This window comes from Gracilinanus agilis, chromosome 4 (assembly GCF_016433145.1).
Source record: "Gracilinanus agilis isolate LMUSP501 chromosome 4, AgileGrace, whole genome shotgun sequence".
NCBI lineage: Eukaryota > Metazoa > Chordata > Mammalia > Didelphimorphia > Didelphidae > Gracilinanus > Gracilinanus agilis.
Window position 1 is genome coordinate 191,396,702 of NC_058133.1, and position 13,993 is coordinate 191,410,694.

General features: G+C 36.7%; 1 protein-coding gene across 1 annotated transcript; it reads left to right on the forward strand.

Annotated features, from left to right (window-relative positions):
• The first annotated feature begins 5,832 nt into the window (after nucleotides 1-5,832).
• LOC123246157 (keratin-associated protein 4-9-like) lies at nucleotides 5,833-13,658 on the forward strand. The gene is made up of 2 exons (XM_044675096.1): nucleotides 5,833-6,322; nucleotides 13,177-13,658. Exons 1-2 carry the CDS (start codon nucleotides 5,833-5,835, stop codon nucleotides 13,656-13,658), a joined length of 972 nt encoding a protein of 323 aa, XP_044531031.1.
• The last annotated feature ends 335 nt before the right edge of the window (nucleotides 13,659-13,993 follow it).

The following is a 13,993-nucleotide window of genomic DNA, read 5'->3' on the forward strand; positions in this document are numbered from 1 at the left end:
TAGGGCTGAAGACTGACTTTACTTGAGATAATCATGATGACCAACTTGATAAGAAAGTATAAGAAAGAACTCTTTCAAACTCTAATAGCACAAGAAGGTAAGATACACCAGAATCCAATCAGAAAACTAATATTTCTGCTTTCTAAAAATGCTTCAGGGCAGATGGTACAGCCTATTAATTTAGTAATATCTATAGATTAGACATAAAGAAACCAAGAGAGACAAAGAGAAACAGAAAGGTGGGTGGATAGAGATGATAAAGAAACACAGAGATAGGTAGAGAGACAGGCAGACAGACAGAAATAGACAGGATAGACAGACAGACAGACAGACAGACAGACAGACAGACAGATAGATAGATAGATAGATAGACTGATAGACAATTTATTAAGCATTTAGTATGTGTTAGTCTATATGAAAAACACTGTGCTAAATACAGAAAATACAAATACAAGCAATCATGACAGTCCTTGCCTCAAATACCTTATTTTCTCTTAGGGGAAAATATGCAATATATAAAAGGAAATTTAAAAAAAAGATTACACAAGACTAATACACAGCATAGTCAAGAGGTGGCTGGAAAGCAGTATGGTGGTTTGGATACAGCTAAGCAAAGGGAAATGTTCATATATCAGAGCCCAGTGTCCCAGGTAAAGAGTCTAAGTTTTTAGAAATGAGAACATGGATATAATTACTGGAGTATGAACGAGGTGATGTGGAAATGGCCAAGAAGAGGAGAAGAGGCCTGGTTCTAATCAAAGTCTAAGTAGTCACCTCTCAGAGTCTCTTTTCCCAGCAGCAGAATCCATTACCTTGAAAGTAGTAGAACACAGAAAATTGGAAACTACATAACTGATAGGCAAGGGCTATAATGCTTTATTTCAGCAATTCCCAATTCCAAGTCATACAACAATGTATTGTAAGGGGAAAATATAGGATATTCAAAATGCAGATTGCAATTGAGCTGAACTTTCCTAATACTATCCTCCAAACAAATTTAAAATAACTCCTCAAATCAAATCTTGGAGTAGTAGAGACAAAAAGAAGATCAGAGAGATATTTTTCCTGCCTAATACAACTTAGGAGATTGACAGGAAAGGTCTGTGACATCAAGGGAAGGGCTGACCTAGAGCTGGGCCACCTGGCTACAATAGCTTCAGAAGTTTTCAGTTCAGAGGTGTGAAGGGCTTATACAACTCTTTAGAAAGAAATTATGAGGGACTCTTTGCTCATATTGGGTGAATTTGGTGCTGATTTTTGACTCTGTTGTTCATAAGTAGTTCTAGGTCATAGTTCCAGAGTAGAGAGGGGCATTTGTGGTCAGTAACAAGGACACAAAGGCTTGGTAACAAGGCAGAGAGATCTAGAGTTTAATGACTTCAGAGAGTAGGAAACATAGTAACAGTTAAAGGGTCAAGAAAAATGTAATACTTGTGGTTATAGGGAGTGAAGATCCTTCCTGGGTAAAGACCAGAGTACAGAGGAGGAGAACAGTGCCCACACGTCTCCCAAGATAACACCAACTAAGAAGCACTGAAAACTTAATGTCCCCTAAACTAAGTCTGAAAACAGCAGCACAAAAGCCTAAAATTTTGCATAAAACTTTACCACTCCTGAGTGAGCAGAGCCCAGAGTGACAAGACACACTCAGAATACAACAATGTCAAAATAGCTACAAGAAAAGCCTCAGAGAAAAAATTTAGTTGGCCACAAGGCCAGTAAGAATTCCTGGAAGAGTTAGAGAAAGAGATGAGTTTTAGAGGAAAAACTCTAGAGGAAAAAAACTTTAGAGGAAAAACTCTAGAGGAAAAAACTTTAGAGGAAAAGAAATGAGATTAATGCAAGAAAATTATGAAAAATAATTAACAACCTAAGAGCTTAAGGAAATATTAAAGAAAATATGACCTTAAAAAACAGAATTTAAAGGCAAAAAAATTCACTGAGAAAATTAGTTCTTTAAAAGTAGAATAAACCAAATGGAAATGGAAGTACAAATTCACTGAAGGGAAAAAGCTCTTTAAAAAGTAGATATCAAATGCGAAATGTTACAAAAGTGAACTGAAGAAAATAATTTTTTAAAGATCAGAATTAGGAAAGCGGAAAGTAATAACTCCATGAGACAACAAGAAACAATAAAACAAAGTCAAAAGAAGAAATACTGAAATGTGAAATGTGAAATATGTCATCTGAAAAATAATCAACATGGAAAATAGATCAAGGAGAACTAATTTAACAGTTTTTTAAACTACATATAAATCACTTTGAAAAAAAGAGCCTACACATCACATTTCAAGATATTATCAAGGAAAATTGTTTCTATATAAAGGTCAAAGTGGGTGTATGATTTAGACATAGGCAGGGGTACTAAAGTAAATTAAGGAAACATAGAATAGTTTACCTGTCAGATCTATGAAAAAGGGAAGAATGTATGACCAAGCAAGAGAAAGAAAATATTACAACATGTAAAATGAATCTTTTTGACTACATTAACTTAAAAAAGAGGTTGTACAAATAAAACCAACGTAACCAAGATTAGAAGGGAAAAAACAAACTGGGGGGGGGGTTATAATGAATTTCTCTAATAAAGGTCTCATTTCTCAGATATATAGAGAACTACATCAAATGTATAAGAATACTAGTCATTCCCAATTGAAAAATAGTCAAAGGATATGAAGAAAAAAATTTCAGATCAAGAAATCAAAGCTATCAACAATAGAACAATAGAGCAAAATAAAACAATAGAAGAAAAAATGTTCTAAATCATTCTTGATTAGAAAAATGCAAATTAAAACAATTCTGAAGTATTGTCTTATACTTATCAGATTGGTCAACGTGATAGTAAAGGAAAGTGATAAATATTGAAGGGAATATGGCAAAATTAGGATACTAATCCATTACTGGTAGGGTTATGAATTGATACAACCATTCTGGAGGGCAATTTGGAACTATACCCAAAGGGCTATAAAACAATGGATACCCTTTGATCCACTATTAAGTGTGTATTCCAGAGAGATTTTTTTAAGGGGGGGGGGAAATATTTCCAGCTGTTCTTTTTTTTTTAGTGGCAAAGAATTGACATTAATTGGGCAATATCTGAACAAATTGTGGTGTTGGAAGCAATTGAGAGAAACAGAGTTTCTAATAGATATTTTTATCTGGACCCCATCAAAAGATCAATGCAAACTGGCAAAGCCATGCATTTTGACCCTTTCTGCACTGCAAGTCAGGATTCAGACAGGATGAGTTATCTAAGATAAAAATCTGAACTGCTCTCTTTGATTCCTTTTATGATCCATATCTTTTCTTATTGAAAAGCATTATAGTCTGATTTTCTAGAAAGCTTTAAGTTTTTAGCAAACCAGCACTTACTGAGTTAACAGCCTTTTTTGCTCAGCAGAGTAAAGCTGCACCTATGGGTATATCTCTCTGCTCCAGGAGTCCCAAGTTCATGGAGTGGCAGGCTCAGGCAAAATTCCACTTTAGATAAAGTGAGGCTCATTTTTAACCTTGGGACTTTTTCTCATCCAGGCATGATCTTCATGAGAAAATTCTTTGTAAACCCATATACTAATCATGATGTAATTTCTGTAACATTGGCATGTCTGCATAGCTGTGAAACTTCTTTGTCCTTTGTGTGAAAAGGGTTTTTTAATACTATATAAAATAAATCTCAAGCTCATTGCCAGTTGGAGGAGCAGCCATGAGCTGACAGACAGATGGTCTCTAGTTTCATTCTTTCTCACCTAAACCATCATTTCCCAGACCCCCAGAGATGTTGGATAGTTTTCAACATTGTGGTATATGATGATGATAGCATACTATTGTATTGGAAGAAATGATGAATAGGATGTCCATTTACAACAAGGACAAATGACATCATGGGGTGACTTTTCCCTTTAATTTGTTATTTTGAATATACAAATTAAAATGAACTGAATTTTTTCACATTGTGAATTTGGCCATATTTTATGGCAAATAAAAGTTTCCAAATGCTTTAAAATACAATCTAGATGCAAGTAAACCCAATTTTAGGATCACCATATAAACCAATGGAATTTTCTGGTTGGTTCTCTTTAGAAATAATGGTTATGAAAATAGCTTCTTCAATATTTAAAATGTTTGATGAAGGTAATAGAGCAACTTGGTTTACTTCAGTAATCTCTGAGTGAAACAATCCCCATTTCAAGTCTTGAGGTCATATAAATTGGGTTTAAGTCGAGACAGAGTTGCACAAAGTTTCAGCCTCATTCTCTCTTCCACAGTCATTGAAGTCCAATAACAAAACAAAAGTCAAGATAACTAAATGATGGTCTAGGATGCATTGGATGAACTTAGTGTCATGGGGGGAGGGAGAGAATTTGGAACTCAAAATTTAAAAAGAAGAGAAAAATATCAAAATAAATAAACACTTGAAAATTTTTAAAGGGAGGGCTGCTGAAAGTCTAGAGAAAACATGAATAAATACATATTAATATCTAACTGGCATATGCATTAGAAAACTTAAATGCTACCATATTGTCCAATTTATAAAACCCTCCCCCAAAAAACATGAAGTCTAGAAAAGAAAATTACATGAGAAATTCTTGATTCTCTTAAGTAACAACTGAGGGCAAAAATAGAAAAAAATGTAAGGTGATCAGAGTCAAAAAGCAGCATTAAGAATCAAGTATTGTCATGTATTGTTATTCTCATTTCACAGATGAATCAAATGATGCTGACATAGCTTGTTTTGCAGAACCAGGATCTAACCTAATAGAGACAGTGCAACACAAAGAAATGTTTGCTAGATTTTAAGTCAGCAGGCATGAGTTCAAATCCTGGCTCTCAGACTTATAAGCAGTGTGAACTTTAGCATATTTCATAGCCTTTCTGAGCTTTATATAAAAAATAAGGGAACTGGATTACATGACAACCCCATCTCCTTTTTCAATCTCAGCAATTTTCAACTCTTTTTCAATCTCAAGACTCCTTTACACTCTTAAGAATGATTGAAGCCCCCAAGGAGCTTTTATTTATGGGGATTATATTTAGTAATATTCATTTCAATAGTTATCAAAATGTCTTAATATTATGGAAATAGTATTGGTGTCATGGACTTTGTAAAAGGTTCTTGATAGACATCAGACTTTAAACACTGATCCTCTAAATCAGTGATCTTGGGTATTCAATAAATATTTTGATATATTCCTATATATGGTGGCTGAGGAAATAATAAAGTGACATGTCTTTGAACTTTTCTTCCCTACTACTGGCATTCCAGATGTTTTTACATTGTTTCTATTAATCAATTCCTTTTCTTGCTCTTTCAAGAAAACATCTCTTTCTAAAAGAATCTTCTTTCATCTAAAAACCACTCCCAAATGAAGAACCTCACCTTGTGAAAATTTGTATCAAATGTTAGTCATAGATGGATATAAGTAGGAAAAGTGTGATGACTGGTCCTGTGAAATGCCTGATGTTTCTGTCAGGATTTCATATGACCTATGCAGCCAGGAATAATGAGGCTCGATGTTTGTCAATGATGAGTAGTCTCTGATCATTTGAAACATGAATGAATAATATCTAATATTCATAAGGGAAAGGCATGTTGAATGAGCTAGAGGGGAAAAACAATTATTTGTGGTATAGGTGGAATATTTTCTAAGCAATGGAACTAGCCAATCCAATGCTCTCTTTTCTGGAGAGGTAAACACAAATAAGAAAAGGTCCCTGTATTCTGGAGGACTGACAGCACTTGGCCAGGGTATATAAAGGTGCAAGGATAGAACAGGGCATCCAGACCTAAAAAACCAACTTCTTACCACCCAACCCAAACCAGAACCAACCAACACCATGGTCCATTCCTGCTGTGGCTCTGTGTCCTCTGGCTGTTGCCAGCCCAGCTGTTGTCAGACCAGTTGTTGCCAGCCCATCTGTTGCCAGACTACCTGTTGCCAGCCAAGCTGTTGCCAGTCTAGCTGCTGCCAACCCAGCTGTTGCCAGTCCTGCTGCTGCCAGCCCTGCTGCCCACCCAGGTGCTGTCTGCCATTCTCTTGCCAAACCACCGTGTGCCGCCCAGTGACCTGCGTGCCCAGGTGCAGCCGCCCCATCTGTGACACTTGCTGCCGCCCTCGCTGCTGTGACCCCTGCTGCCTACAGGACGGCTGCTGCCGCCCCATCTCCTGCTGCCCCACCTCCTGCACAGCTGTGGTCTGCAGACCCTGCTGCTGGGCTTCCACTTGCTGCCATCCTATTAATGTGCAGTCTCCTTGCTGCAGACCCCCTTGCTGCCAGCCAGCCCCCTGCCGCACCACCTGCCGCACCACCTGCTGCCCTACCTGCTGCTGAGCCACACAAGCTACTGATAAAAGGCAACCATTTTTCCCCACAAGTACCCCACTACTCTCTAGCATGAGCCACAACATGTGGTTTCTTGAGAAGCAGCTCATCTATTGACCATCTCCCAAGAACTAACCCAACTACAAAGGGAATAGTTCCTTTTTTTTTTCTTTCAAACCATAACAAATGACTCCCAACTTGAGATCTGGTTGGGGAAATTGTCAAAGAAATTTCTAACATTTTCCAACATGTTTACTGGTGTTGAATTAGGAAACCAGTCTTGTTTTTCCTAATAGACTTGATTTCTTCATGATTGGGGGATGCTTTAGCCCACTGACCCACCCTGCCTTTCCTTTTATTAGCATATCTCTTAAATTCTGATGCTTCTCTGTTCCCCAATAAACTTGATGTTTCCAGCATGCAAATAGTATGGTTTTTATTCTTTTCATTCTGGTGGGGCTCCATAGATGAATAGAAAGAATGCTTGACATGGAATTCTAACTTTGCCTCAGACACTTGCTAGCTGTGCATGATGACGGGCAAGTCATTTAATCTCTCTCAGATTCATCTTTCTTATCTGCAAAATGGGGGAGGAAATAATAGAATGCATTTCACCTGACTTTGAAAGGATCAGATGTGATAACATGTAAAATGCTTTACAAATATTAAAGTGTTATAAAAATACTAATATTAATGATGTTATAATAATGAGTTCATCTAGGTACAAATTCCTCAATTTTCAGGTGAAGAAACTGAAACTAAGAAGATAGAAATAATTTGCCTAATGTCACATACAATATAGGTAGCACAGTAGATAGAGTATTATACTTGGAATCGCTAAGATCTGAGTTCAAATCCAGTCCCAGGCATTGGTGTAATTCTGAGAAAGTCATGGAAAATTTCCTAGCCTCAGTTTCCTTATCTATAAAATGAGAATAATAATAGCATAATAGCATCCACCTGTCATGATTGTTGTAAAGACAAAATGACATAATATTTGTAAACTGCTTTGTAAGCCTTAAAATGCTATATATAAATGGCAGCTATTACTACCATCTTCTCTCTGTTTGGGGGAAAACTATTTGGAAACATGTCTCACAAGAGTTTATCTTTGGAGTATCCCAACTTGAGGTAGTCTGTTTGTTACCTTTCTCATTATGAATTGGTACTTATAAAGCCTCTTTACTCATGGAAGTTTAGTATGTTTTGTTATATCAAACAGGCTTCATTATATACTATTAAATATCAATCAACTGAATAATGATCACCAACAATGAGACAATTGTTCTCTTCTACCTACAGAGATGCTTCTATTCTCAAACCAATGTTTTATTTACGTAACTGTTGGCTAGGTTTAATGATGGTCTTTCCAAGATTTAAGAAGGGCATCCTCTAACTGAGTACTGAAACTGGCAAGAGATTGAGTGGTGCTATGTTTATCTTTGCCTCTAAAAGTAATTAAAATAATAGCTCTCTTATATTTTGAATGCATCTGTGATCTCCAATATGGATATTTCCTCTATCACTCAGTCTGTTCCCTTCTTCTGGGTAATTTGTATCCCTGGCTTCCCATAAATCATCTATGGAGCATATAACTAATGCTTCAAGGCCATCTCTGGGAATTCTAACATTCTGAGGACACCAAAAACAAAACAAAACAAAACAACAGAAAACATTTTCTCTATCCTTCTGGTTAAGATGTATTTCTACCACATGATCTAGCCATCTCTTTTGTTCATTATTCTTTTTTTTTAACCCTTACCTTCCATCTTGGAGTCAATACTGCATATTATCTCCAAGGCAGAAGAGTGGTAAAGGTAGGCAAGGGGAGTCAAGTGACTTGCCCAGGGTCACACAGCTGGGAAGATGGTTATTTTTTTATGATATTTTTCTTATTCCTTCCTATGTGTAGTATTACTGGTAAGGCACCATAGCCTATTTACAACTGTTGTTTATTTGACTGCCTTTTCACTTCCTCTGAGATTCTGGTTGTCTATGATTCACCATCATAGGGATTCTTCATAAGAATACTGTTGAAAAACAAGTGGACTTAGGAAATAGGGAGACATTTGGCATTGTCGACAATAGTATATGATTTCCTAAAGGAAATCCTTCCTAATCTCCTCTCCCTGGGCAATTCGAGGTCCAACTCACTTTCCATTTGCAATGTTTGTCAGGCGCTGGAGGTCTGAGTGGAGGAGCTACAGAGGACAGCCCTTCTCTCTATCTCAATCAGCCCTTAAGATCTATCCAGATACCACCAAGATTTCCTCTCTCCTCAACTGTCTTTTCAGTGACCCTTCTGGCTGGGGGTTGACCCATCCACTAAGACTACTCACTAAGAGCAATCCGGGGAAGAGAGTAGAACACCAAGTTTCACCATCTTCGCTCTTACTGTGCAACATGGAGCATCAGATTGTACCATCTTCATCATCACAATATCCTGCAGCTGATCTTTCACTTAAAAATCCTTCCTTTAAGAAGTACTGTCTACACCAGTTGTGAACCCCTGGAGAGAAAAATCTTCGCTTTTCTAATTTCATCTATAGTGCTTAGCATAACAAAAAACATATAGTAAGAATTTAATAACTGCAGGTATCCCTTCTGTATTATGGGGCTTGGGAGCATGGGATATTCACAACCTAAAAAATTCACATACAAATTTTTGACCCTCCCTTCATACAAAAGAAGAAACCTGAAAATTTTCCCTTTCTTTTATGGGGTATTTATAGTTCCTTATTGTAAAATTTGGGTTAAATATTTGGTCATAGACTATGTTGACATTTCTAGCCTTTGTGTGTCATCTGCTGGATTTTTGTGACTTTTTTTTAATCCTTACCTTCCATCTTAGAGTCAATATTATGTATTGGTTCTAAGGCAGAAGAGTGGTAAGCACTAGGCAACTAGGGACAAAGTTAGGAAATGCCTGAGGTCAGATTTGAATCCAGGACCTCCCATCTATGAGCCTGGCTCTCTATCACCAAGCCACCTAGCTACCCCTACTTTCATGTTCTTTTCACAAACTTTAAAAAAGAAATTATATATATTTGTGGTATTAAAAGATAAAATATGTTATTATACAATTCTATACATTCCTAAGTTTTTACACCTTTTCTCTAGAATCTACTAGGCCATTTATAGCTTCTGTGAAACTCTCAAAAATTTGCATTTAATTTCTTACACCAAGTGATGATATATCAAAACCATGGTGGGAAAATTTGTGATATGGAAGGGATACCTGTGCTTTTTCATTTATTACTTTATTATTTGGCTCAAGATGTATATATATATACATATATATACATCTTGAGCCAAATAATAAAGTAATATATATATACTGGTTGAGTTATGCCTCAAATTACGTAGTTTAGACTGAGCAGTATTATTCATCTACTTGGTTTTTTAATTGATTTATCATTTTAAGAAGTTGTTGATCTCATCAAGGAAACCTTATAGTCTTCCCTAGTATACATCAGTCAACAAAATCATCCACTTACAGTATTATTTATAAAACTTGATAATCTATAGGAATTCTTCATTTCCATGAAATAACAACATAAAGAACAATAAACAGTTCAGTTTTATGATGCACAAAATTACACAGAACATAACAAACAGAATTCCAGAATGAAAATCTATTCTGATCCATCCCATCTGACATATTCAGTTTAAATAAAATCATAGAAAAATATCTGCAGTGACTAGAAAATTTGGCAACAGGCTTTTATAATTGTTATTAAATTATTCTTTTCATTAGGCAAGGAATAATTATGAGTTTTTTCTTCAGTTTCAATTTATTATTTGCTTATATTACATTGGATTTCCCATGTATCTTTCTCCCCTCCCACAATAGAGATGGTATCATTTGACATATATATATGATAAATACAGAAAATATATAATTAAAATATATATTATATACAATAAAATATAATAATTATATATATAATTATATCATATATGTTTTGATTTATTAGTTCTTTTTCTTGTGGTGGACATGCACAGTTATTCTTCCAACAACATTTTTGTTGCTACAGATAGTGTTCTTTTGGTTCTGTTCATTTTGATCTTCATAATTTTATTTAGATCTTTTCATTTTTTCTTTACAATGAATCCTTTAAAATAGGATCGAATTAACAAAAGTCAGATTTATTATGCAATTTTTAAAAATCCTTACCTTCTTGTCTTAGAATCAATGCTATGTATTGGTCCTAAGGCAGGATAGCTGTAAGAGCTAGATAATGGGAGTTAAGTGACTTGCCAGCCAGGTAGTGTCTGAGGTCACATTTGAATCCTATCTCTGGGCCTGACTCCCAATCCACTGAACCACTTAACTGCTCCTTCATTGTGCAATTCTTTAGGAATATATTCTTTGCAAAATATATCAGTCACACCAGAGTTTATCCATCAGTATACATATTTAGATTTAGAGATACACATACTGTGGACTATTAGTAACAATTATCTAGCAAGAGTCAGGATTATTGTGCGTATATTTGAGCAAATAAGACACTCCCTTCCTATTTATTTTTAACATTTTACCTTTAAAGTTTTCCTTATGCAAAATTAGGTCAATTAATACCAGGAATTTGTCCAGTCTATTTTAAGACAATTCATTTTCAGCACATTCTTTCAAGACCTCACCCTAGACTTCCTAGGAAATATAGCTTTTAAAGAGCATTGGACATTGCCCACAATGCTGATGCAACTACCTCTTATTAACTGACAAAATGCATGCTCATTCCTCATCATGTGGAATTGTGTTTGGGAATTCCAGGCACATCATGCTAGTGAGCTGACTTAACCTCACAATTAATCACACAGTCTGAGAGTCAGGAGAAACCTCAGAGACTGACCGTGGAGTCCAACCTGTTTTTGAACTAGAATCCTCTCTACGATATTCTTGACGAGTGGTCATGTAGCTTTGGTTGGAAGACCTCCAGTTAGAGGGAATTTGTGACTTACAAAGCTAGCCATTCCACTATAGACGACGTATAACTTTGGGGGAGTTTGGAGCTGAGGTTTTTTATGTTCTAAGAATGAAATGACTGAAGCTTAAAATCTGAAAGACTTCTTTTAATGTACTTTGACACCAGTGGATATGCACATGCCATTTTGTGGATATACTATACAACACTCAGAGTTTTACAACAACATGAAGAAGTGCAAATTGATTCATGCACTGCCTTTCTTTAGCCTGGAGGAAGGCAACGTTTCACAGTATTAACGACTCGGCAGTGTTAATGTGCAAATTGTCCACCAAATTTGACAGTACTCTACTCGTGGCAACATCCAAGTGGCACATATGCAAGAGAGTCTTCCACAAGGCCATGTCACATTATTTCAGATTCAGGTATCATATAGTTTAAAGTTCATGCTGACCAGGTCATGAACATGTAGGCAAACAAAAAGGGGAACCTTAAGACTAATCCTTACACATAGATTTTGTTACTTCCTGATGTCTTACAGTTTTGGCTCCCATCATGGGAGCTCCCAGACCTACACACCTTCCCAACTGAAATAAAACATATTACAAAACATAACCTACATTTTATTATTGAATAATTAAAATTTGTCACATCAAATAATGCCATGTCTGACCATGCTTTGAATATATATTATAAAATCACAAAATAAAATGACTACTAAAGATGAGGTGTCTCTCTTTTTAAACAAATTCACTCAAAGTTAAACAGGAGTTTCGATTCCTTACAAAAAGAGTTCCCTTTGGAAGAATCAGAAATGCATTCCAGTGATGTTATCCTGATACATATCTGTTGCTCCTCTCTGGAATATCTTCAAAATCAGCCTCACAGTTTCTTGAGTATTCTTAGTAGTGGCAAGTAATAATTCACAACTCTATAATGCTTCAATGTTTACAAATCATTTTTCATCAATCTTGTAAGAAGGGTAGTATTAATCCGATTAGCTCCACTTTATAGAAGAAGAAACTGAGAGGGAATGCTTAAATGAAGCCCATGATTACAGAGCTAATAAGTTTGGGAATGTCAGAGTGCAGAGTGGTAAAGCAGATAAACCTCTGGACTTGGAAAATACAAGACCTGAATGAATACATAGGAACATGTTATTGGTTTAATATCAGGAAGAGCAGCCAACATAATACTCCCTTAGAGATTATGAATTGTAGTTTAAGAAGAATGAGTGTCTATTTGTGAAGCCTATCTCCTACTTCAAAGGAAAAATTCCATTATAAGAAAGCTTCCATGAGGACATTTTTTAAATTCCCTCCTTTAACCCTTTTAACTTCATCTTGTAAATAAGGGAAAATAGTATTTCTCTGATGTCATCAAAAAAAGTTTGACCACAAAAAAATCAACTAGTCATATAGCAAGAATGAGGGAAAATCAAGGAGCTGGATTCTCCTTTGATAGTCACTTGATATCTAGAGAATCAGGAAGGATCCAGAATTTTGAGTTCCCTCACCCCATGGTGAATTTATGGGAAAGTATGAATGAGTTGCCCAGGAAGAATGGGTTGTCATCTATATTGCTGAATGTCATTGATATGACAAAAGATAGATCCTTGAATATTCAACAGAGTGAAGTTTGCCTATCAAAAGAGCTCTGTACAGCAAGAGAAACATGAAATAATAAGGTTAATGGTGACATAATACATTGAGTGAATTTTTTTAAAACTAGGCTATCAAGCTCTGACTTTGGTGTCTAAAAGAATTAAATGAGTTCAAATTCAGGAAGGAAGTAAAATTTTTTCTTAATGATCTTGGGTATTGCATGTCACCATTAGTCAAAACAAAAATTCTCACTTAATTGGCAAAAACCATTAACATGAAAATAGTAGTATCTGGTCAGAGTATATAAGGAGCTCCAAACAGGACAGGGCATTCAGACCTGCAAAACCATCTCCTCCTTACCACCCAAACCAAACCCAAACCAATCAACACCATGGTCCACTCCTGCTGTGGCTCTGCCTCCTCCTGCTGTTGCCAGCCTAGCTGTTGCCAGTCCTGCTGCTGCCAGCCCTGCTGCCCACCCAGGTGCTGTCTGCCATTCTCTTGCCAAACCACCGTGTGCCGCCCAGTGACCTGCGTGCCCAGGTGTAGCCGCCCCATCTGTGACACTTGCTGCTACCCTCGCTGCTGTGATCCCTGCTGCCTGCAGGACGGCTGCTGCCGCCCCATCTCCTGCTGCCCCACCTCCTGCACAGCTGTGGTCTGCAGACCCTGCTGCTGGGCTTCCACCTGCTGCCATCCTATTAATGTGCAGTCTCCTTGCTGCAGACCCCCTTGCTGCCAGCCAGCCCCCTGCCGCACCACCTGCCGCACCACCTGCTGCTCCCCTTGCTGCTCCCCTTGCTGCTAAGTAACCTGATGGCCCTTATTTCTGCACAGAACATGTCAGGAGTCCATACCAGCCATGATTCCATCTGCTAACCATAAAGATCTCCCCCATGTCCAGGTTCTGAACCTGAAGAAACAAAGTCAGCTCAAGGACAGTGAATGGCAAGCTGCATTTCACTTCTAATTTTCTTTCTAAAATCTCAGGATTAAAGACTTCCCATTTTTGAGTTTTTATGTCCTTGTTATATAAATGTATTCTGCACATGAAAGATTTTTTTTGTTTCCATGATCTGCTTACATTCTAATAAATTCGATTCTCCTCAATCAGCAAACCAATCAATTTTTATTATTTTGTCA